Raw genomic sequence first — 24,355 nt, 5'->3', positions numbered from 1 at the left:
TCGGTTATGTGTGTGTGAGAAAGTAAGCCCGTAGTCACACGTACACATTTTTCGGTAAAGTAAAACGTATTTTTTTTTATATTTTTATAAAAGAAGTGCAATTGTTTATTCTCCCTCACATTTCTGTGAACTACTTGTGCAAAATTTCAAGAAAATCATTGACATTTCCGCCATTTTCATTTCCAAATTAATGGTGATGACAACTTAACGATAATATCGATAGCAATCGATATTTTAAAACATTATATCGAAAATATCTAATGGTGGGAATATCGATGGTTTGCCAGCTCTACTCTGAACGGCATCTTTTAACGCCAATATGAATCGCCCTGTGTTCAATGTTATCAGTGCAAAGTGCATGTACTATTGTCAAAACATTTATAATTTGTTGACGTATTTGACATATTGGTCAAGAGGAGACGTGAAGTGACCAATTCCAATAGTTTATTTACGTTTAATAAAATAATTAAGTACTTCAATATGTCTTTGACATTTTTAATTGGTTTGGCTACGGCAATTCTTGTGATACTCATTACGCTGCTCTATTTGCAAAAGAAAAGGAAACCCCAAGGTATGTTTTGGATTCACTTTGCAAACAACAACAAAGATCTTGCCAACTTAGCTATTTTACGTACTTTTGTGTCAATGTTTAGGTGAAGCAAAACCCCAGCAACAACAACAACGTGGAGTGCCGCAACGAGCCCAGGAAGGTGTACCAAGAAGAGCTCAAATTGTACGCAACCAACGTAATCGTTTGAGGCAGAATGCAGCAGCTCCTGTAGCTGACCAAGACAATGCTGCCGCACAAAACCAGGACAGTGATGATGATATGGAGCAAGGAGATATTCCTCAAGGTGCCGTTTTGGATGAAAAAATGGGCGCCAAGAAACGTGCAAAAATGGAAGCCAAGGAAGCTAAACGTCTTATGCGAGAACAAGAAATGAAATTGCGTGAAGAGAAAAAAGCCAAGGACGCCAAATTGGAAGAAGAACGAAAGAAGCAAGAGGAACAAGAAGCCGAAGTGGAACGTAAAAAGGAAGAAGCTGAATGTTTGGCCCGCGAGGAGCAGGAACGTCGTGAACATGAAGAATATTTGAAAATGAAAGCAGCCTTTAGTGTTGAAGAGGAAGGTTTCGAGGAGGATGACGAAGAAAAAGAAAATCTTCTTGCCGACTTTATCAAATACATTAAGGACAACAAAGTTGTGGTGTTGGAAGATTTGGCCACAGAATTCAAATTGAAGACACAACAAGCAATTGAACGCATACAAGAGTTGCAGGCTAATGGTACCATAACTGGTGTCATTGATGATCGTGGTAAATTCATTTACATTTCCGAAGAGGAACTGGAATCTGTTGCCAAATTCATAAGGCAAAGAGGAAGAGTTTCCATACAAGAATTGGCTGAGAGTAGTAATAAATTGATCAACTTGACACCTGTTGCTACCAGTTAAGCTCAGCTAGTAATGTATGAGACTTCCACTTTATTGGGTAATTTTGTAAAAATAACAAGTGTAATAGTTTGTATGGATAGTTAATCGTTTTTGGTTTTATTACAGAAAAAAAGTTGTTATATATAAAAATATAGCTATTATTATATATTAAAACAAATCATATTTAATTGGTGTATATAAACAATAAAATACACTTTAGAAAAAAGGAATTTACAATTTTCTTCTGCATTAATATTACTCATTTTTGAGTAGAATATTATCATAGAGAAATACTTTAGTCATCCATATCATCATAATCGTCATCTTCCATGTCCATATCATCTTCATCCTCGTCTTCACTGGTTTCGTCGGGATCATTACTTTGCAGTTGACATTTGGGACAGTTGCATACGAATATGTAATTTTCTTTGAGAATCTGAAAATATAAATGTTTTGTTTGGAAAAATTAAAACATTTTCTGAGATCTGCATATTTTACCTTTTGCCTAGAATGTCTACTTCTTTCAAGTTGACACTCATCCAAATATGAAATACATATTTCCTCGCCAGGCTGTATATCTTTGGTGGCCTTCATAACCACAATATCATTAGAATAGGGAAATGTTGATTGGGCATTTGGTACACAACTGTGATTGATTTTACTTTGCAATAGATAAAGACCTGAGCCCTCATTATTTAGGAATTCGCCAGCGACTGGGGAAAGACAAAAACAAATCTTTAGCGTAGGTTCAAGTAACCTTTAAGTTTACTTACATTCCGATACTTTATTGTAAATATCATCTATGTATTCATCCAATTTGGCCTTATCTGCCTCTGGCATGGGCAAGTCAGATACCTTTTTCACCCATTCAGCCAAAACACTGGTGGCCACTCCTTGACTGTTTGTTCCGACCAATCCCATTAGGGTTTTAAAAGCTTCCGGTGTGGTAAACTTTAAAGGAATTAATTGCATTCCCTCACTTTTGTTTTACTTAATTTTAAGCTTACCATTTGAAAGTCTTCACCCTGGAAAGCTTCACAAAAGGCAGCATATAATTGTTCCATTTGTTGTTCGAAATTCTCACCCAACATTTTGTGGTAAATTTGTTGTTCCTTGTTGACAATTAAGGCCTGGAATGACTGCAGAGATTCCAAAAACTCTGGTTTATTGGAAGACTGTTGATACATGGCCATGAGGCGTACTATTAACATAATGGTACCAGTCTCGGGGGGGTAGTGCATTTTTCTGCAAGAAATATTCAAATGTTAGATTACAGAACATTAGACCTATTTATTTGAACTTACTTCCATATTTCATTCAGTCTATTTATGGGATGTGAATCATCTTGCCTAAAGCTACCCATACATCCAACCCTATGATATTTCTTTAAAGCCTCAACACGACAATCTTCCGAACAGTAACGTATCTTACAGTTCGGACACACAGTAAATTGCTCCAACCACTGTTTCGTTGGGTCGTGTTCGGTTAGAGGTACTACCAAAGTGGCATTGCTTGCCAAACGGCGCACATTTTCCGTTACCGTTTCCAATGGCCGCATACAATGATCGCAAGCAGCATAACCATACGCAGCATTCCATGAAAATTGACAGGATACAAAGGGCTCTTCCTCGAAAATAGTGTCTCCAGCAGTTATAAGTTTTGTTGCAACCATAGCACGTCCCTAGAAAGGTTTATGAATAAATGAGAAGGGATTTTCCTATTGGTTATACGCTATTTACCTTGCCTGGTATATCTTTAACTTCAAAGGAATTCATGTTCAATCAAGTTTTCCCTGCCTTGAATCTCGACCTGAAAAGAATTGTTTTGATTTGTTGGTGTGGTTCTTCTGCCATGTGCGAAGAGAGCGAAGCCAATGTGTATTCGCGGACGGCGACGGCTGCCATACAAAATATTTTTGGTAGAGCTGGCAAACCATCGATATTTCCAACATTAGATATTTTCGATATAATGTTTTAAATTATCGATTGCTATCGATATTATCGTTAAGTTGTCAACACCATTAATTTGGAGATGAAAATGGCGGAAATGTCAATGCTGTTCTTGACATTTTGCACAAGTAGAGCTTTATTCCTTTACTTTTTTAATGGTAAGGGTGGTAAAAGAGAAAAGTGTCAAAATTGCTTTCTCATGAACATTTTTACCAGAAAAGTAAAGGAACGGAAAAATGGTATATCTGGCAGCAATGTCCAAAAAAACATAAAAAATCAATTTTCGTCTGTTATTTCACAGTCTTTAATTTAGTTTTGTCAGCGTTCGGCTTTTTCTTCTGTTTTCCGTCCATTTTCTTCTTCATTGTGAAATAATCGTCAAACAAAAGTCGAAAAATCAGTTCTGCCATTTTTTACCTGCAGAAATTTGTCTGGTAGCCTGTGGTAGAATAGAAAGCAATTTTCGCTCTCTCTCATTCTCTTAAAAATTGCTTCCAGTTTTGCCACTTTTCGAGGTTAAGGAACGCTTTGCAGGTTAAAAATGGTAACAAATGGTAACCTCAGGTAAGTAAAGAACACAGCTACTATTATAATAATTCATAACTTTGTTCCGAAATGAAAAAATAATGAATTTTATTTTCTGAATCGATTCGATTAATATTTGGTCTGTTCCAGTACTGCACATTTCTACACATTTTTACTATTTTTTCGATAACATAAAGGAAAAATCGGTTATCGGAGTAAAAATGTGTAGAAATGTGTAGTACTGGAACAAACCAATTGATGCCGTACGTTGCCCAATTTGTTATCCATCATATTTGGAAAATACATTTTTACCTAACAATTGATCTGTTCCAGAACCTGCAAGAAGCTACTAATTTTTACTACGATAACATTTTTTCCATTATGTTATCGAAAAAAATAGTGAAAATTAGTAGATTTTTGCAGTACTGGAACAGAGCAAATGTTTTTTTTTTTCAATAATTTCCAAAAAAACATGGTTGTTATTCACATTTGTCGAGAAATATCAACAAATATTTGTACTTGTTTCAATAATTTTTTCACAATTTATACCTACATGTATTCAACAATCATAACTGGTCTGTTCCTTTACGTGCAAGAATCTTATGGTCTGTTCCAGAACTGCAAGAATCTACTATTTTTTACTATTTTTTCCGATAACATAAAGGACAAATTGTTATCGTAGTAAAAAATAGTAGATTCTTGCAGGTTCTGGAACACACATTTAAAGTTTTACAACTTTTTACTCGAAAAGCGTTCCTTTACTTCAGACACCATTGGTCTGTTCCAGTACTGCAAGAATCTACTAATTTTTATTATTTTTTGCGATAACATAAAGGAAAATATGTTATCGTAGTAAAAATTAGTAGCTTCTTGCAGGTTCTGGAACAGAGCACATACAATTCATATGGGGCAGTTTACAACTTTTACTACTTTTGCCGGTTTTACCATTTTCAAAAGTAAAGGAACAGATCAAACATGTATATAAAATCGTACGTGTTTGTCACAAAAATTACGCTTATTACAATAGCTTCGTTCCCGTACTTTTTAATTGTAAAACTCGTAAAAGAGAGAACTGCAAAAAATTTGTTCTCACACACAAGTTTTTTGAAATAGTTCGGGAACGGAAAAATTGAAAATACGCCAAAAAAAACTGGAACAAATGTCAAAGTCAGCGTATCAGCCAATCAGACGCCGGCAACCATGTTACAATTTTTTTACTCGCCCAAATTTGTCGTGTAAAAAGTTTTTAAAGAGAGCGTCATTCAGCGCCATTTTTGTTTAAAGAGAAGTGAACATTTTACAACTTTTTTGTGTACGGGAACGCTTTTTCGAGTAAAATGTGTAAAAGTCGTAAAAATTGTAAAAACTTTTTAGTTCTGGAACACAGCTAATATTAAGAAGAAATGCAACCCAACAAGTACGAAAATGGTAATGCATGCATCAAAAAATGCAGTGTGTGTGTGTGTGGTTTTACTGTCTTCTTCACATCAGAACTGACAAACAATCGATTGAACCGATAGCTGTAGGAAAAAATCGATAGTATGTAAAACAATCGGTATAATGTCATCTCCGCTGAATAAATGAAAAGGAATTTGGTAAAACGACGATAGTGAAGTTTTTGGCTATATTTTCGCGGAAATGAACAAAACTAAAAAAATGAAGCGGAGCAAGAACACCGCCGTTCCACAAATCATGGAGAACAAAACTAAAATAAGTATATGTAGAATATGTAAGTAAATAAGATGATTCTTTGGCTATGTGTTCTGACGTTCTCATATTCCAGCTGAAGCTGAAATTGAAGTCGCCGCATCACAGCACAGCACGAAAATGAAACCAAGAAGGTCGGTTTCAGAAGTGTGGAAATATTTTAAAAAGATGAGTGATAGTAAATATGCGCAATGTAAATTATGTTCAAAAGTATATAAGACTAGTGGTAACACATCGAACCTAATGGATCATTTAAAACGAGCTCATAGGGAAGATACTTTTACAAGCAATGATATGGAAATTACGATGGATACGATGGAAAATCATTCAACAGAGGATATTTCCAAACCAATTACTATCAAATCTGAAGAATGTATGGAAGGAAGAACAGGAATGAGCCTCACAGAGTTATGGCAGTATTTAGATAACAAAAATACTTCCACAGCTAAAATTAAGGAGGAACAGAGTGTCGGAAAAAGTAGCAGTATTAATTCACAGAGTGTCGAAAGACCAACCAGCTGTTCTACAGGGCCCAGTGGAACGGCAAAAAGGCCAAAGAAGCCTGCTTCGGAAGCCTGGATGTTTTTTGAGAAAATAAGCAAAAACTATGCCCAATGTCGGCTATGTTCAAAACTGTACAGGAGTTGTGGTAATACGACAAATCTTTTGGATCATCTTGCACGTGCCCATCCAGCTAGTCGGGAGACTTCTACAGCAGTTAAAAATTTAACAGAATCGTCTTCCATCGAAATAGAGTATGCTCCTGAGGAATCATACAATGAGATGGATCAGGAGCGACCTGATATGACAGTCTCAGATATATGGACATCTCTAGAGAACGAAGAATATTTGGAATACGATAAGAATCTTAATGAAATGGAAGAAAGTGGAAAACGTAGAAAAATGTCAGAAGCATGGAAATACTTCAGGAAATTTGATACTTATGCCGAGTGTATTTTATGTTCGACAATATATAAGACAAGTGGCAATACAACAAATCTTTTTACACATCTGAAAAGTGCCCATCCAAACTTTCGTGAAACACCATTACCGGCTGCCGAAGAACATAGCAGTGATAATACGAAAATAGCTGGGAAGAAACCATCTGCAGTTTGGAAATATTTTAATAAATCGGCAACCCCGAAATTTGCCAAATGCCGATTGTGTTCTAAGTTGTATAGGACCAGTGGCAACACCACAAACCTTTTAGCCCATCTTAAAAGTGCACATCCAAAATACCTGTCAACTTCTGGAAATAACAGTGGAAATAATAATACAGTTTTGACTGATGATGTTGAATCGGATAATGAAATATGCAATAAGTTGGAGCCAATGGTTGAAATAAAATGCGAAGACATTTTCGAGGAAACGGCATATAGTCAATTTGCAAAATGCCGTTTGTGTTCAAAATTGTGTAGGACCAGTGATGACAAATCTCATCTTTTAGATCATCTTAGACGTGCTCATCCAACATACCAGACAACTTCTGGCGCGAACAATGAAATGGAAGAATCCAAAGAATCCACAGATAATAAACACACGTCAAATGATGTAGAATCAAATAATGAAATTTCGTATGAATCGGAAAGTGAAATGGTATTTGAAGTATTTAATGATAATGTTGTTTACTTCGAAGAAGTAGAGGGTGCTGAAATTGAAGAAATCAAAGTCGAAATATTGGACTCGTATAAAAATGATCCCATAAGCTGTGAAGAATCTTCTAATTCGGTTAAGAATGCGAAATCATACGTTAAAGTAGACGAATCGACAGAAAATCAATCATCAGATGATTTGGATTTACTCGAAGAAATGAAGTATGATCCTGCAAGTGATACAGGCAAAAGAATTCGATATAAGAGCTCCGCTGTAATGGCTCTTTTTAAACCAGTAGACGACACTGGATACGCTGAATGTCGTTTCTGTGCCAAACAATATAGGGTTGCAAGCGATAATGTTAAAAATCTCACATATCACATTAAAAGTAATCATCCAGAACATTTGGATGTGATTTTAAAAACACAAGAAGACTACGAAGAAGATAAAGCAAAACCAAAAAAACCAAGAAAGAAACATAAACCAAGACTAACCTCAGAGGTGTGGTCATTTTTTGATAAAACAGAAGATGGTCTACATGGTAAATGTCGTTTCTGCGGCAAACTCGTTAAGCACTCTGGAAATACATCGAATTATCATGAACATCTCAAACGTGTCCATCCAACGTATCGTGATGAAAATCTTATACAGACAGATACTCAAGAATATTTTCTTCAGAAAGCCGCCGTAAATGATTGGAATCTGTTTCAGAAAAAATATTAAATCGCCGATAATAATAATTGGTATTTATGTACATATCTCTATGTATGTATGCATTCTTAGTTAAAATTTAGTTTTAACTAAACTTAATTTTCGTACAACATATTTTTGGATAAGCAAGTAACAAAAACATGTTTATTCTTGAAATGTTAAGTTTAAATTAATAAAAGTAATAAAAATTAACAATTAATGTATGTTATAAATATGGGTTGCTCACAGGGCTCAGTGTAAGCTGAACCTACGCTGTTAATAGATTAATATAACCGATTTTTGTCTGTAACTCAAAAAATGAGTTAGAAAATCGCGCCCAAAACGTTGCTTTGACAATTTCATTAGTTTTCTTTTTCACCCTCTCTCCACCATAAGATGGGAGTATATTAAGTTTGTCATTCCGCTTGTAATTTATTGAAATAATCATGTCTTTGGTTCGATTGTAGATCAAATATGAATATAGGCTACGTTTTGGTATCTCCGTATAAGGCTACCACCCGATTTCAGATATTTTGAAGTTTTTACCAAATTTTCCAGACCGTATGAGCTATAATTTGACATGTAGGTCCCCCAGTGAGCAATAAACTTCTCCACCAAAAATTTTGGCCATAGGTCCACGTTTTGTTGTGGCCACCATACTCTGCCTGATTTCAGGTATTTTGACGGTTTTAGCTACATTTTCAGACCGAATTAGCTATAAATTGGCTAGTAAGGTTCTACGTGGTTCAAAAACTGCTCCACTAAAAATTGTGGACATACACATATGGCCAAAATAACAAGTACAAACATAAGTATGCATATTTTTCGTTCAATTCAGAAAATGTATTCACTGCAAGACAAAGTTCAGTTTAAATATAAGATTCGCATCATGACACTTAAAAAATAAATGTTGTGTACATCCTAAAAATAAACAAACTTCTGAATGCCATATTAAGAAAAAAGCCATAAAAATTGATGGACAAAATAATAAGTACATTTTGGAAATCATTAATTAATATTAGTATATTCAATTGTTTTAGGATTTATTGTAATTTAGGATGTTTATATTCAGCCCTATTCTGAACGCATGGGAGTTGGGAATTTTTTCCCATTCCCACATTTTCGTATTCTGAATAAAATTTTGTGGGAGTTTTTTTCCCATTTCCCATCTCCCCTCATTCTGAATGAAGTTCGAATTGGGAATTTGTTCCCATGGGAAAAAAGTATACATTCTCTATCTTGAATTGTGGGAGAATTTTGTGTCTTTTTGTGGGAAAAATCTCCCCAGCAAACAGTGTGGGAGTTTGAAAAAAATTTCAAGAAATTTCATATTTTTATGAAATTTCATATTTTAAGACATCTACACGACAAAATTATTGCAAATATTTATAATCGCCATGTGTTTGCTTAATAAAAGCATACAAAATGTACTGTAAAATATGTCATTAGTAGACTTCGGATTTTGCGTATCCTTATATGATACAAAAACCTGCAAGAATCTAACATGTTTTACACCGATAAAAAATTTTCCTTTATCTTATCGAACAAAACAAAAAAAAATATTAAAAATTAGTAGATTTTTGCAGTTCTGGAACAGACCATATGTATTGAAGTACGGGAAAAAGAGTCATGGTTGATTCTGTTAACGCAGCACAGCAAGTAAAAACAAATCAATTTCAAAAGAATTTTTGGCAATAATTATTCAAATATATTGGAAAATAGCCATAATATATACAATCTTTACAACTTTTATTCATTTTCGTAAAATAACCTTCGGGTTTTTTTTAAATCAGATGACTAACGTTCTATTGAAAACGCGTTAGTCTCCTCAACGACACGACAACGATCACACAAACGTACATACATATATGCTAAATTATTGCAATGCTATTCCATTTTCCGAAATGCCTTTTCTTGAATAGGATCGTTATTTTTGAACGCAGAAGCTTGAAATTTTGCAAGGACATGTGTTTTAGTTTTAGATTCAATCAAAAACGTATTTTATTTATTTATTTTTTTTTTTTTTTTTTTTTTTTTTTTGAGATACGTCTTCTGAAATATGTAATAATCGAGAAAAATATCCGAATTTATCTTTTTGAATTTTTTTTAAAAATATGCAAAATACGAGTTCTAGCGGTCATTAGGAATAAGTAAAACTAGCGATATACGCGTTAAACCCCTAACTAAAATTATTCCGAATCAATATACAATTTTTAAATTCGTTGCAAACTTAAAAGTTCCTATTACTTTATATACAAAACTTATGCTTACACCAATTCGCAAATTCTGAAGAAAATGTGCTTATTAGAACAACACCACACATCGTTGACTCCATTCACTTAAAAAATCCATAAATCAATGCACGGTTGTTGAATTAAGTGAGTTGTGCTTTGCTAATCTAATTCAAAAACCGCGAATTCAATGCAAATAGGCATTTTGTATTACACAACATAATTACAGCCGCCCAAAAGTATGCTATAATAATTTGGTGTTACTAATTTCGAAATTGCAGCTCCCATCGTTTGCTGTTCCCACGTCGTTGAGAATATGGAAAACGTGGGAATGGGAAATTTCGCTCCCATGGGAAACAGTTCCCATGGGAATGTTCAGAATAGGGCTGATTATTAATATTTGGTGTTTCCAGTGTTTCCACCTTTATTTTGAACTAATTTTTGTATTCTTTTTTAATACCACATTTAATACCACATTTTTTGAATAAAATTCCAATTGCAATCATGTCCGATTACTGCATATGCGAGTCAAGTAACTTTATTATATTCTGAACGCATCGGATTTGGGAATTTTTTCCCATTTCCGCATTTTCGTATTCTGAATTAAATTTTGTGGGAGTTTTTTTTCCCATTTCCCCTCATTCTGAACGAAGTTCGAATTGGGAATTTGTTCCCATGGGAAAAAGTATACATTCTCTATCTTGAATTGTGGGAGAATTTGGTGTCTTTTTGTGGGAAAAATCTCCCCAGCAAACAGTGTGGGAGTTTGAAAAAAAAGTTTCTAAAAATTTCATATTTTTAGGAAATTTCATATTTTAAGTCACCTACATGGCAAAATTATTTCACATGTTTATAATCGGCATGTGTTTGCTTAATAAAATCATACAAAATGTACTGTAAAATACAGTTTGTCAAGTAATTGTTTTCGAACAAAGAAAACTAACATTATCTGTATTAATTAATGAAAAAATTACTGATAATTGTGATAAAAATGTCAGGTTTTTTGCAAAAATTAGTTGGGCGACTTATTTAAGACAAGATAGGATGTATAAATAAAAAATTAACCCACGTAGTCCAACAAAAAATAACGAAAAGCAATAACTACATGTAATGCAAGATGTCAAATAAATGTTTTCGAAATGTAATGGAGGTTCCAATATACCCCATATTTTCGGTAAATACTTGAAAATCAGGATAATTTATGAATTTTATTTTTAACAGGGAGTAACTACTAACAAGTATCAACAATATTAGTCATCGAATATCCGTACTAGGAGGGTTACCATATGGACCAAGGGAGTACCAGGTCATATTACATGCAAACAGGGTCCTGTAGGTTTTAAACCGGGAATATTTGAAAACTAAGACGTTTTATGAATTTCTTTAGTTCACTAGGATAGATTGTCATCAACTAAAATAAATATTACCTTCAGAATAATTAAATCAGGAGGGTTGCCAGATGTACGAAAAAGGTACCAGGTTATATACATAGCAATCATGAATACTCACGTAGGGAGCTTCTCACGAGTGAGTTGCAGCTCACTTCTCACGTCTCGACCTATCACAAATGACAAGGGAGGAGCGAAAAAAGTGAAGAAGGGTTCACTAGTTGGAAAATTGAAAATAGTGCCGCATTTTGTGAACCCTTGAAAATATAATTTGTGTTGCCATATCGTTATTTTATTTACAAATGATTTTGCAATATCTAAATAATCGTAATTTTTTATAAAACACTACTATATTTTAAATTAAATTGCTATTTCTAAAACAAAAAATCTTTTTATCAACAATCCACTTTAAAAATACTTGGTAATTGATAAAAAATTACTAAATGTTTGACATGTGGCAGCATCTGTAACAGCTGTTTTTTTGTTTTGACAAATATGTAAAAATTGTTTATTTAGGCCCAAAGAATTTCTGCAATTTGCAAAAAAAGTGATCAAACATCGTTTAAAGGTCATTAAATGGCAAAAAGAAATGAAAATGTTTAATATTGGATTTTGGATGATGGCCGAAACGACAAACGCTGAGGAATACAAAGAAAATCAAGCAAAATTTTGTGCAAGTTGTTCCATGTGATGCCAATATCTCACTGGATCTTTTGTATTAATTCCAATGAAGTTGTGAAAGATCCCATCTTCAGCATTTGAAGGAATTTCAAGAATTGTAAATAAATACAATACGGAAACATCCGATCTTTTCAACAGCATTAGGAACAATTTTATTAATGCTAAGTACAATTCAATTAAATCCCTTTCTTCAACATTTAAACCAATTTTATAATGCTATCTTTCTTTTTGTTATGTTCTTATTTATAATACTTTTATATTTAACTTTATGCATTTAAACCTTTATATTTTGACTACTTCTTGATGCCATCCAAAATGATTTGGATCTTTTGGTGGGTAACGGTCTTGTAAAAAGAATGGGCGAAGGTGGTAAAAAGGTGACATTTCACTTGCACTCATGCTTAAATAGTATCTTTGGCATCGAATATTTTTCTGGGAACCTTAGCGAACAAAGAACAATTCAAAGGCACTTACGATATGTCACTCGAGTTGCCGCAAAGTTTGTAAGTACCTACATGCATAGGTACATTAATATGCACATTGTTCTATCGAGGAACAACAATTGCAGAAAGGGGTTGCTCCTGATTGGGTCCTCTCCCATTCTTGTTGCCATCCTATGATTCTGAACCGCTTCCCATATCTGAAAAATATTGGCCAACTTCAACTCCGCCTCCAAATTACGCCAAACCCGATTGAGGTCTTCCATGCTTCATTAAAACACGGATGAAAATGTACAGTTGCCAAAATAATTTTTAATTGTTTTTATACCCTCCACCATAGGATGGGGGTATATTAAGTTTGTCACTACGTTTGTAACTACTCGAAATAATCATTGTAGACCCCACAAACTATATATATTCTTGATCAGCGTGCAATTCTACATCGATATAGTCATGTCCGTCCGTCTGTCCGTCTGTGGAAATCACTCTAGCGTCCGAACGGATTGACGTAGGTGGATGAAATTTTGGGAAAATCTATTATATGTACGTAGGACTTTTGGTATTGAAAGCGGGCTATGTAGGTCCACGCTTTCGTATAGCCCCCATACAAAATGACGCGTGAAGCGTCGTCGTTTTAAGGAATTTTTAAGATATTTGTCGCATTTTACCACCGAATTGGTTGTAATTTGGTATTTTGTGTCTCCAGAGGCCAAAAAACATTCCTACCAAAGTTGGTTTATATAGGTCCACGTTTTGGTATTACCCCCATATAACGCCCCATATAAAGTACGCGTCATTTTAATATATTTTGAATGTATTAGTCCCATTTGACAACAGAATCGGTTGTAACTTTGTATTTTGCATTTCAGAGGCTAAGAAACATTTCTACCATAAAATGTTTATATAGGTCCACGTTTTGATATAGCCCCCATAGGACGATATCTGCCGATTTTCGATATTTTGAAGGTTTTGGCCTCATTATCACACCGAGATGGCTGAAATTTGGTATTTAGTCTTCTTTAGGCGTATAAAACTTTCCCCCAGAAATTTGTAGGTATAGGTCCACGCCATCATATAGCCCCCATAGAACGGTACCTTCCGAATTTCGGTATTTTGAAGGTTGTGGCCACATTAATCCACCGAAATGACTGAAATTTGTGGTGGAGGGTATAAAAAGTTCGGCCCGACCGAACTTAACGCTTTTCCTACTTGTTTATTTGTTACTTTCAACGTAAAACACAAATAAATGCAATTAATTATCATTACAAATGCAAAATATTCGTTTTCGTCGATTTTTTTCTATAAAAAATTTCCATATTTACATTTTTTGTTCAACTCACCTTGAATTTTGTAGTGAGAGAAAATTGCCTCACATTCTCACTTTTTTGACATTTATGATAGCTACTTTTCTCACGAACGTGAGTTTTGTTCTCCCTTATGATGTTTATAATAAGGGAGGAGGCGAGAGTGAGAAAACTCACGGTGAGATGATGTTTATGATTGGGCTGATAAACAGTAAACGAGACCACCTGTGTCTCAAAACAGGGCACCGAAGTTTGTTGTTTCACTTAATATTAATTAAGAGGTAATAACATTTCATGGAACTATCGGAAATATCGCAGTAAGAGACTAATATTGCTTAGAAATGTATGGGGTACAGATTTCGACAATTTTCAGAAATGCCTACTACGACCTATTGGACTCATTTCGTGTACTCTGCAATACTACTCAGCATATTTTTTAAGGGAAAAATAATACTGGCGGCAAAATAATGCTTCAATTTTACCATGGAAGCCAAAAAGTTAGAGAATTCCTCTGAACTGGCTATAAACAGTTGACATCGGATGTCCATTATAAAATCAGTATAGACTGACAATATCTTGCATATGTATTTCTAAGCGATATTTGTACTTTTATGTCATATTTTGATTTGTTTTAGAGAATTTTTTCATCCATTAATTCAATTTGAGTTAAATAAACAAATCTTAAGCACTGGTTATGGATTCAGGTGGTCTCATTTACTGTTTATATAACCTGGTACCTTTTTCGTACATCTGGCAACCCTCCTGATTTAATTATTCTGAAGGTAATATTTATTTTAGTTGATGACAATCCCTCCTAGTGAACTAAAGAAACTCATAAAACTTCTTAGTTTTCAAATATTCCCGGTTTAAAACCTACAGGACCCTGTTTACATGGAATATGACCTGGTACTCCCTTGGTCCATATGGTAACCCTCCTAGTACGGATATTCGATGACTAATATTGTTGATACTTGTTAGTAGTTACTCCCTGTTAAAAATAAAATTCATAAATTGTCCTGATTTTCAAGTATTTACCGAAAATATGGGGTATATTGGAACCTCCATTACATTTCGAAAACATTTATTTGACATCTTGCATTACATGTAGTTATTGCTTTTCGTTATTTTTTGTTGGACTACGTGGGTTAATTTTTTATTTATACATCCTATGTTGTCTTAAATAAGTCGTCCAACTAATTTTTGCAAAAAACCCGACATTTTTATCACAATTATCAGTAATTTTTTCATTAATTAATACAGAAAATGTTAGTTTTCTTGGTTCGAAAATAATTACTTGACAAACTGTATGTCATTAGTAGAGGACGAATTTCTTGGCTTATGCCATGTTCAGACTAGCGGTAATTCGCTCTCTATTCGTTGTTCGACCCCAAATTACGATTACGATTTTTGTACATTGTTCAATTTAAATTACTCTCAGAACGACGATAAAATATGTCCCATCTCTAACAAATGAGAGAATTTATCGAAATAAATTAATTATGACAGGAAAAATAAAAAATTAAAAATGTATTAAAAATCCAAACATTCCTGGTTGAGATCTCTTAGTGTGCGGACATCAAGTGTAATATTTTGCTGTGCAGACGAATAAGGAGAATAAACGAAATAAAAAGTTCGATAAAAAAGAAATTTTTGGCAGTGCTGTGGAACGAGAAGTGGTCGTGGTAATTTAACCTTCTGTGGTATAATAAAGATTTAAGGAGTAAAGGAGTGTTTGAGCTTGGTCAATTCCTATATGGTGGCCAGGCAGATGGCCAATAAAGTTGAGGTTATGGACACCGAGATGTCCATACCTCAGAATCAAAATGAAGATAGTGGTGTTGTAAAAAAGTGTGAGATGAAAAGAAGTAAAAGAGTTCTGGAAAATGGCGTGCAAATGAGTGGAAAAACTGATTGCAATGGTGTGTGTAATGATGGCAAAGCTGACTCGTATGCTGATTTACTCAATCAAAGCCTCAAGAAACGGCGTTTCAATGACGAACCTGTGTTATACACAGATGATCACAAAGGTGAGTACATGGTATTGGTAGACACCAGTGAAGCAGACAACATGAAGAATAAAAGAGTTAGAAATGGTCTCTACTTCATGGAGAAAATTAAAGACATAAAGACGGAGGATATCGAGAAGATAAAACGTGTGGTTGCTATTGGCACCACTTTATATAAATTGACTATGGAAGATATGGGGTCTGCAAACATGCTTGTGGGCAATGAAGCGTTGAAAGAGAAGAAAATGAGGGCTTTTATACCCAAAAATTATGTTCAAACTTTCGGGGTGATTAGGGATGTTCCAACCTGTTACTCTGTAGAAGAGCTTTTAAGTGGTATAGTGGCTGATAGAAAGGTAGCATCAGTTACAAGATTTATGAGGAAGGATCCTAGTGTGGAGACGGGCTTCCGGGAGACAGAAACAATAAAGATTGGGTTTTATGGCAATGATCACCCGGCTTGGGTACTTTTCAATCATACGGTTTTAGTGGTGAAAACCTATTATCCTGCGGTGAGGCAGTGCTTCAACTGTGGTCGTCTTGGACACACCAAACTGGGATGCAGGTCGAATCCTAGGTGTCTAAAATGTGGGAAGACTGATTGTGCTAAAGACTGTGATGTTAAAGTATGCATATTATGCAATGGAAGTGGTCATACATGTGAGATGAAAGATAAGTGTCCAGTGTGGGCCAAAGAAATTGAAACGAATAAGATAATGACAAGAAAGAAGTTATCTAAGAAGGAAGTACAAGATATTTATAACAATCAAAATAGATATGATGTGTTATGGGATGAGACAAACTTCCCCTCCCTTCCATTAGTTGACAAAAAGAATTCGAGTGCAAAAAAGATCCAGGAGGAGAGAGCTGATGAGGATGTGAATGTGATATTGACTCCTTATACGTATAGATCTGTGGCTAAGAAGCCAAAAAAAACATATGTACACAAGGCTGGTGTACAGATGCAAGATCGAATGTTCCCTGAAGTTACTCCGTCGTCTCCGGTGCACATGAAGGAGAGCGAAAGAATATCGGAACTTGAAAGGGTAACGAAGGAGTTATTAAAGTTTATGACCGACTATTTTAAAAAGGAGGATAATAAAGTCGCTGAGGAGGCGATGAATCACTTCAAGAACAGAATTCAAAAATGTGTAGTCACAATGGAGTGCGAAGCTAGTCAAAACTCAACAAACAATAATGATGGATACAATCAAAATATTTCAATATAACATACAATCTCTAAAACATAATAAGAACTTCATTGAGTTCTTTTTAAACAAATACAACTACGATGTTGTAATACTGTCAGAAATTTATGCGGAAAATAAGAAATGCAATAATAAGATTATAAATTTTAACCTGCTACAAAAATTTAGACCAGATGGCTATGGAGGGGTAGCCATAGGATTAAGTAAAAGGATACAATTTACAAGAATACCATATGATTCTGAGCATGATATTATTATAGTCAAAACCTTAAATCTGCAACGTAATCATGTTTTTGTTTCAACATATTTTCCACCATCTGTTACATTTAATGCTTTCAAGGATGAAATGTCAAGATTGATTTTCTTCTTAGAAAGGTTTGATCATGTTGTTATGTGTGGTGACTTCAACTCTCGCAATGAAAGATGGGGTGACCATATGACCTCTAGGAAAGGTAAAGAATTGGAGCTGTTAATCACTGAGGCAGGTCTGAGGTGCATGAATACAGGCAAAGCGACGTTCAAAAGGAATCGGGACTCCCAGGGATCTGTTCCTGACCTCACATTTGTAAGTAGCGGGAACGTTCGTAATTGGGATGTTCTGGAAGGACACTTCGGCGGCAGTAACCACAAACCAATAACGTTTGAGATTGAAGTGCGTAAAACTCGTTGTAGCAGCTTTCTACATAAATCAAAACTTCTGAAATCCCTGAATAATTTGGAGTTGGAGCCAGTTTGGTCTACAATTGAGAATTCTATGGCTGATGAAGTGAAGGCTGCCACCAGTAGGTTAAGAGGTAACAGATCTCCCAAATACTGGTGGAATAACACTTTAGAAATGGCATATAGGAAGCAGCTGGCTGCAGTTAAGAAGGCCAGAAAGTACCCTAATTATCAAAATCTTATGTTGGCAACACAGGAAGTAGAGGAGTGGAAGAAACTGGTGGAAAAAGCTAAGAGGGACAGTTTCTTGTCTAAAATTGAAGACATAAATGCGAACTCCAACACTCGAGAAGCCTGGAGGTTTGTAAACAATGTGCGCAACAGAAATATGGTCGAATTAAGAATGTGGAACAGTGAGAATGATAGCGATTACTTGCAATTTTTGAAAGAGCAAGTTCCTGAGGACTCAGACCAACAGGACATGGTGTTCGAGGTGGATGATTTTTCGTGTGACCCAATTATCTTTGACTATGAGCACTTTGATCGTATCTTGGCCAGCAAAAGGAAGGGTTCGGCTGGTGGCCAGGACAGAATAACCTACGAGATGATTAAAGCTCTGCCGGGAATGTCGAAAAGGGCTCTTCTCACAGCTATGTACAATGCATTTTTGGATAATGATATTAAGGACAGTTGGAGGATAATCAAAATAGTCCCCATACCCAAGCCCAACAAAGACCTGAATGTGATCTCGAATTACAGACCAATCTCGCTCATCTCAGTGTTTGTGAAGTGTATCAACTTAATGTTGAAGGATATGCTAAATAAGTTTCTAGAAGAAAATAACATCTTGCCTAGCAGATCCTTTGCTTACAGAAAGGGTCTATCTACTTCCACGTGTCTAAATGAGTTTTTACACAGAGTAGCCCTTCTGAAGGCGAACAATTATAAGGTTTTGGTTCTATCCCTGGACATCAATAATGCGTATAACTGTGTAAAGATTGATATACTGGCGAAATTGCTTCACGAATATGGAGTCAATGTACAGATGGCTAATTGGATGATAAATTTTCTTTCAAAACGGGTTTTGAAACTTGGAGACAGTGAGATAGTGGTGACAAATGGCATCCCTCAGGGAAGTTGTTTGTCGCCTATCCTCTTCAACATTTATACTGCCAAATTACATGAGTTGGAAGATAGCAGAACATTAGTCTTTCAATATGCTGACGACTTCTTGATTATGACGTTTGATAGAGATTTTGATGCGGCATTGGAAAACCTACAAAGGAAAGCCATAGCGTTTCAAAGAAAATGTGGTACATTGAATCTGGCATTCAATCCTGGAAAGTCCAACACTATTTATTTCGCTAAAAACAGCATTAAGCAAATTGTGCTTAGTGTTAATGGCCAGGAAATACAACAAGTCAAGAAAATGAAGTTCTTGGGCAGGATTGTGTCCAATTCCTTAACTGTTAGAGATCACTACTCCCATATAAACGAGACGGTAAAAAATAGGACCAATCTCCTTAAATGTTTGACGGCAATAAAAGGTGGCCTTCATCCGAGAGTTGCAATGAATGTGTATAAGTCAATTGTAAGGTCAAAGGTGGACTATGGGAGAACTACGACGGCAAACTCACCTGAGTATGTCAATAAATCTATTGAGCGTCTCCAGAATGAAATGCTGAGAAGATCCCTGGGAGTTCCCAGATCGTCTCCCAATCATGCCATATATGTGCTTGCTGGTGAACTTCCTCCCAAATATAGAGCGAAGCTCCTTACAGCGAAAGAAATTATAAAGATCAAACTCAACAATGACTATCTTTTTGATATAATTTCAGACAACCCCCTAGTAAAGTCGAGCTATAGTGTTGTATATCATGAGTTTGCAGACATCATACAGAGTATAAAGGTCTTACCCTACATCCGACAGTCTAGTTTGTGTATCAGAATCAACCTATTGCCCTCAACGAAACAGAAAACCCCCAATGAAATAATTTCAACTATATACAATTATGAAGTCAATTATTACAAGCATAACAATTTTGGTATTTTTGCGACGGATGCGTCGGTAAATGTCTCGACCACAGGATGCGGCATTTACAACGTTTTAAAAGGTCATCGTTTCCTCTTTAAGCTAAATTTCAAATCCTCGTCTATGTTCGGCGAGCTTTTCGCAATTCGAAAAGCGCTAGAAATTGCGACGGAGGACGGCTATGATAAATGTGTCGTGTTCACAGACAGCCTTGCGGCCTGTAAGGCTTTGGGCGCTGAGAATTCCGACAACTATCTAGTGGCGGAATGCCACAGGATTATAGAAAACTCGAAGTTTGAAAGGTGTCATGTGGTATGGACCCCTGGCCACAAAGGCATTAAAATCAATGAGGAAGTTGATTGGCTGGCTAAACAGGCAGCTGAGGTTGGGGCCCCAGTTGATGCCAGTCTCACACCTAAAGAAGCGTTGGCTATTATTGAAAATCGCATTAAATGTAGTTGGAATGGTGAATTTACTTCCATTTCAGAATCTAAAGGACGCCACTTCTTTCAATGTACTAATAACGTTTTTGAGAAGCCATGGTTTTTGAAAGCCAACCTGTGCCCAAAAGATACCAAGCTGATGAATAGACTTTTGGTAGGACAGACTTATGATAAGGTCTTCCTACACCGAATTGGAGCAATTGTGTCTGAATTGTGTGAAATATGTGCGATACCGGAAAGCGCACACCATAGCATTTTCCAATGTCCTAAGTTTGCAAATCATCGGTTAAACTATCCACAAATTTTTACCCAATACCATGAACTCACCACTCTCCTCAAAACCAAGGATTTTAATTTATACACACTCCTCCTCGGATTCATTAACGAGGCAAAAATACATTTGTGATCTCCACTTCGAATTTTATTGTGATACTTCATCTGTGATATTAGATATAAGCATGCCTATTATACTGTAAAGAACGTTACTAATTAAATCTCTCCGATCCCTTTCCCCATTTTTGGCCCTATTCCTTTCTTTTTTCTCAACAGTTACGTTTAAATGCTGGATTGGAAAGATATTGGATTGTGTCCCTTCATCTATAGTGGTACACAACTCGTCGACTTTTATTAAGATCTGCTGTTTTACCCAGGAGTTAACTTGGGCATTATCGTTTTAGCCCGGAATACACTTAACGCACTCGGAGCTATCTCTCAACCAGGGTTTCGTGAGTTTTATAAAGTTTTTGTTTTATTCGTATATGGCGGAACGCCATAACAATTATACTATTTGTATTTTCGATGTATTTATATTTTTAATTTGCTGTATACTTAGCAGCCGTCGAGATATTGCTGGTTTAATGAACCGGTGTGCTGTTTTGGATTCATTCTGAATACACCCTGGCTGCCTGAATCCCAGGATCGCCAACTTTCCTCCGAAGTAGAGGAGACTCGCTTTATAGTCCAAAAAAAAAAAAAAAAAAAAAAATCCAAAACTTTTTAGAAAAACTGCAAAATATGAATGAAAAGTTAACAGTTTAACGACTAGTATACATTCAAATCATAGCAAATTTTGTCTTCTCTTTCATTGCAGTTGCATTTCTTGTCCATCGTTTCAAATTCGCGTACAAATTTAGAAACAAAAATCAAATGCCTTCCGGAATGTCTATATACCAAAAAGATATGTTGGCAGGTCTCTCTCTCGTTAATTATTGAAACAGAAAAATTTGAAAATATACTGAAAACACCAAAATTGTGAGAAAAAATGGAAAACATGAATGAAAATAATAGAATTTAATATTAAATAGATATCTGGAAGAAGGATAAATATTTTTTCAGTTCATATAAAATAATTTTACCCGTATTTTGGTTGAAACTTTCTTTAAAATCAGTAAACAAAAACCATGAAAATTTGAATCATGTTGCTATGAATTGTGTACCATGTCGTATGAACGGGTTAATTCGTGTACGTAATTATGAGAACGAACGACGTGATTCAAATGCTGGTATGAACATGACATTAAACAGAGCATTTATTTTTTGATACGACAAATCGATATTATATGCCTGTTCCAGAAGCTGCAAGAATCTACAATTTTTTACTCCGATATGTTATCGAAAAAATAGTAGATTTTTTGCAGTTCTGTAATAGACCATATGTATTGAAATACATGAAAAAAGTCATGGTTAACACAGCACAGCAATTCAATTTCGTAATATAACCTTTGGTTTTTATCAGATTACTTTCTATTGAAAATCTGTTAGTCTCCTCAACGACTACGACAACGATCAAACAAACGTACATACATACATATATATATGCCAAATTATTGCAATGCTATCCCATTTTCCGAAATGCCTTTTCTTGAGTAGGATCATTATTTTTGAACATAGAAGCTCGAAATTTTGCAAGGGCATGTGTTTTAGTTTTATGTATTAGATTACTTAAAAAAACGAATTTTGATTTTTTTGGAGATACGTCTTCTGGCATTTATGGTGACGATATGTAATACGAGGGTAGTTCGGAAACTTCTTAGCCTAGCACAAAAAGCGCGGTATAAACAGAAAAAAGTTAAGTGTTTTGGAAACATCCATCTCTGTTATGAACACATGTTAAATTTTGTTTCGATCTGGCAACTCCTTCATATAGAAACAGTAGTGGGATTCTGTAACTCATTTTTGCTGTTATCGATAATTGTCGGTAAAATTAAAATGCTTATAATTTCGATAATTAACGAAATTTTTCGGTATGTTAACGAGAAATAAAAAGTAGTCGCTAGCCTCTACCGACGCAAACAGTGATGCCAACTTGTCTTTATGTTTTAAGTCATAATTTTGCGATTTAATTTTACCGATTTTTGTCGGTAACAGCAAAAATGAGATACAGAATCCCACTACAGGTGTTCAAAAAAGACGCATCCGCAATTTTTTTACAATGGAAAAATTAGAAATGCGTGCTGTCATTAAATATTTACATAAAAAGGGTTTATCGGGAAAGTGCTCCTTCATATGGAACAGTAAAAAATTGGGTTGCTAAAGTTAAACGTGGTCGTACAAGCATTAAAGATGAATCACGTAGTGGACGTCCAAAAACAGCAACAACAACAGAAATTGTAGCCAAAGTGCATGATATTTTATTAAATGATCGACGAATAAAAGTGCGTGAAATTGCTAATATCATGGGCATCTCAAATGATCGAGTCCATTTAATTTTGCATGAACTACAGATGAAAAAGCTTTCTGCAAGATGGGTGCCGCATTTCTTAAGAGTCGATCAAAAACGCATAAGAATGAACATTTCTCAAGCTTTGTCCAGAGACAAAAGAACAGTTCAAACAATGGACTGAAGCTGGAGGAAGAGCCCCAAAGAAGGCAAAACCAATTCAATAGGCTGGTAAGGTTATGGCAACGGTTTTTTGGGACTTCAAAGTTATTTTATTGATTGACTATCTGCAAAAGGGTAAAACAATAAATTCAGAGTACTATTGCAACCTTTTGGATCAATTAAATGTACAAATTCGAGAAAAACGTCCTGGCTTACAACACAAAAAAATAATTTTTCATCAAGACAACGCACCAGCGCACAAGAGTGTTTTAACAATGGCTAAAATCAACGAATTAAAGTACGAGTCGCTTATTCTCCTGATTTAGCTCACAGTGACTTTAACTTTTTCCCAAATCTAAAAAAATTCCTTGCTGGCAAGAGTTTTACCTCAAATGAAGATGCAATTACAGTGGTAAACCACTATTTTGAAGACCTTGAGGAAAACTATTTTAATCAAGGGATAGAATTGCTAGAAAAGCGTTGGACTAAGTGTATTGAAGTTTCAGGAGATTATATTGAAAAATAAAAATATTTTTGAAAAACTAACTATTCTCTTTCATTGATAGGCTAAGAAGTTTTTGAACCGCCCTCGTACTTTACCTGTTATTTGTTCTACCATGTTCTGTCGCCATAAAGTTCATTTTCCGGCGACAACAAATTAGCTGTCGCCGTGCATTTTTGCAAACGAATAAAAACGTGGGCTGGGGTTTGAACCCACGTCCTTGAAAAACACAAGAAAAAGTGTTGTCACGGCGTGTTAGCGTTCAGAGCCAAACTCATTACTTTCAAAGGCAGCGCTAAGCGTTTGTCATGAAAGCACAACTAAATGGGAAAATCCCCATTGTTGTTGTAAAAAACAAAATGCATTTGAAAGAAGAAAAGTTCGAGGACATCGAAGCCGCTCCACATCCGATATGTCTGAGGAGACTTTACCAAAGTCGAAACATGCATGTCACATAGTGGTGGGTGTGTGGGTTCGAATCGTCGTCGGCTTCCTTTTTCACTTGCATTATTCATTGATCATCAAGCTCGATTCCAATGAAAAATACATTAAAAATTAATACTAAAAAAAAAATAAATAAAAAAAAAATGATCTTTGCCTAAAAAAAAGGCAAAAATTTTCAAATAAAAAAGAAAAAATTAAACGTAGATCACATTTTCATTCATTTTAAGTGAATTTATTTAATATTATATACGGTTTTTGGTGTTTCAGTACTTATATTGGTAAAAATTACTACAAAACAG

General features: G+C 35.2%; 4 protein-coding genes across 6 annotated transcripts; 3 read left to right on the top strand and 1 right to left on the bottom strand.

The window, feature by feature from the left end:
- Positions 1-379: 379 nt before the first annotated feature.
- Positions 380-1,662, top strand: Ddrgk1 (DDRGK domain containing 1). The gene is made up of 2 exons (XM_073980123.1): positions 380-571; positions 654-1,662. The coding sequence occupies exons 1-2, from the start codon at positions 481-483 to the stop codon at positions 1,451-1,453; spliced, it is 891 nt and encodes a 296-aa protein (XP_073836224.1). The 5' UTR covers positions 380-480; the 3' UTR covers positions 1,454-1,662.
- Smyd5 (SET and MYND domain containing, class 5) lies at positions 1,521-3,338 on the bottom strand. The gene is made up of 6 exons (XM_073980107.1): positions 3,172-3,338; positions 2,737-3,113; positions 2,440-2,677; positions 2,206-2,383; positions 1,931-2,145; positions 1,521-1,868 (listed from the first exon to the last, which is right to left on the bottom strand). The coding sequence occupies exons 1-6, from the start codon at positions 3,205-3,207 to the stop codon at positions 1,728-1,730; spliced, it is 1,185 nt and encodes a 394-aa protein (XP_073836208.1). The 5' UTR covers positions 3,208-3,338; the 3' UTR covers positions 1,521-1,727.
- Positions 3,339-5,122: 1,784 nt separating this feature from the next.
- LOC141400701 (uncharacterized) lies at positions 5,123-8,109 on the top strand. The gene is made up of 2 exons (XM_073980091.1): positions 5,123-5,635; positions 5,690-8,109. Exons 1-2 carry the CDS (start codon positions 5,545-5,547, stop codon positions 7,927-7,929), a joined length of 2,331 nt encoding a protein of 776 aa, XP_073836192.1. The 5' UTR covers positions 5,123-5,544; the 3' UTR covers positions 7,930-8,109.
- Positions 8,110-15,486: 7,377 nt separating this feature from the next.
- On the top strand, positions 15,487-21,562 carry LOC141390598 (uncharacterized). Of its 3 annotated transcripts, XM_073963549.1 has the most exons (3): positions 15,677-15,967; positions 20,839-21,014; positions 21,380-21,562. In XM_073963549.1, the coding sequence occupies exons 1-2, from the start codon at positions 15,694-15,696 to the stop codon at positions 20,964-20,966; spliced, it is 402 nt and encodes a 133-aa protein (XP_073819650.1). In that variant the 5' UTR covers positions 15,677-15,693; the 3' UTR covers positions 20,967-21,014; positions 21,380-21,562. The 3 variants fall into 3 exon arrangements, 2 of the variants coding, with proteins under 2 accessions (XP_073819650.1, XP_073819649.1); XR_012409414.1 differs by lacking the exon at positions 15,677-15,967 and adding an exon at positions 15,487-15,622 and having other exon boundaries at positions 20,839-21,562; XM_073963548.1 differs by having other exon boundaries at positions 20,839-21,562.
- The last annotated feature ends 2,793 nt before the right edge of the window (positions 21,563-24,355 follow it).

Source organism: Musca autumnalis, unplaced genomic scaffold, assembly GCF_047663935.1.
Source record: "Musca autumnalis isolate F117 unplaced genomic scaffold, ASM4766393v1 scaffold_1, whole genome shotgun sequence".
Taxonomy (NCBI): Eukaryota; Metazoa; Arthropoda; class Insecta; order Diptera; family Muscidae; genus Musca; species Musca autumnalis.
The sequence above is the reverse complement of the archived record's forward strand: the minus strand, read 5'-3'. Positions and strand labels throughout refer to the sequence as shown.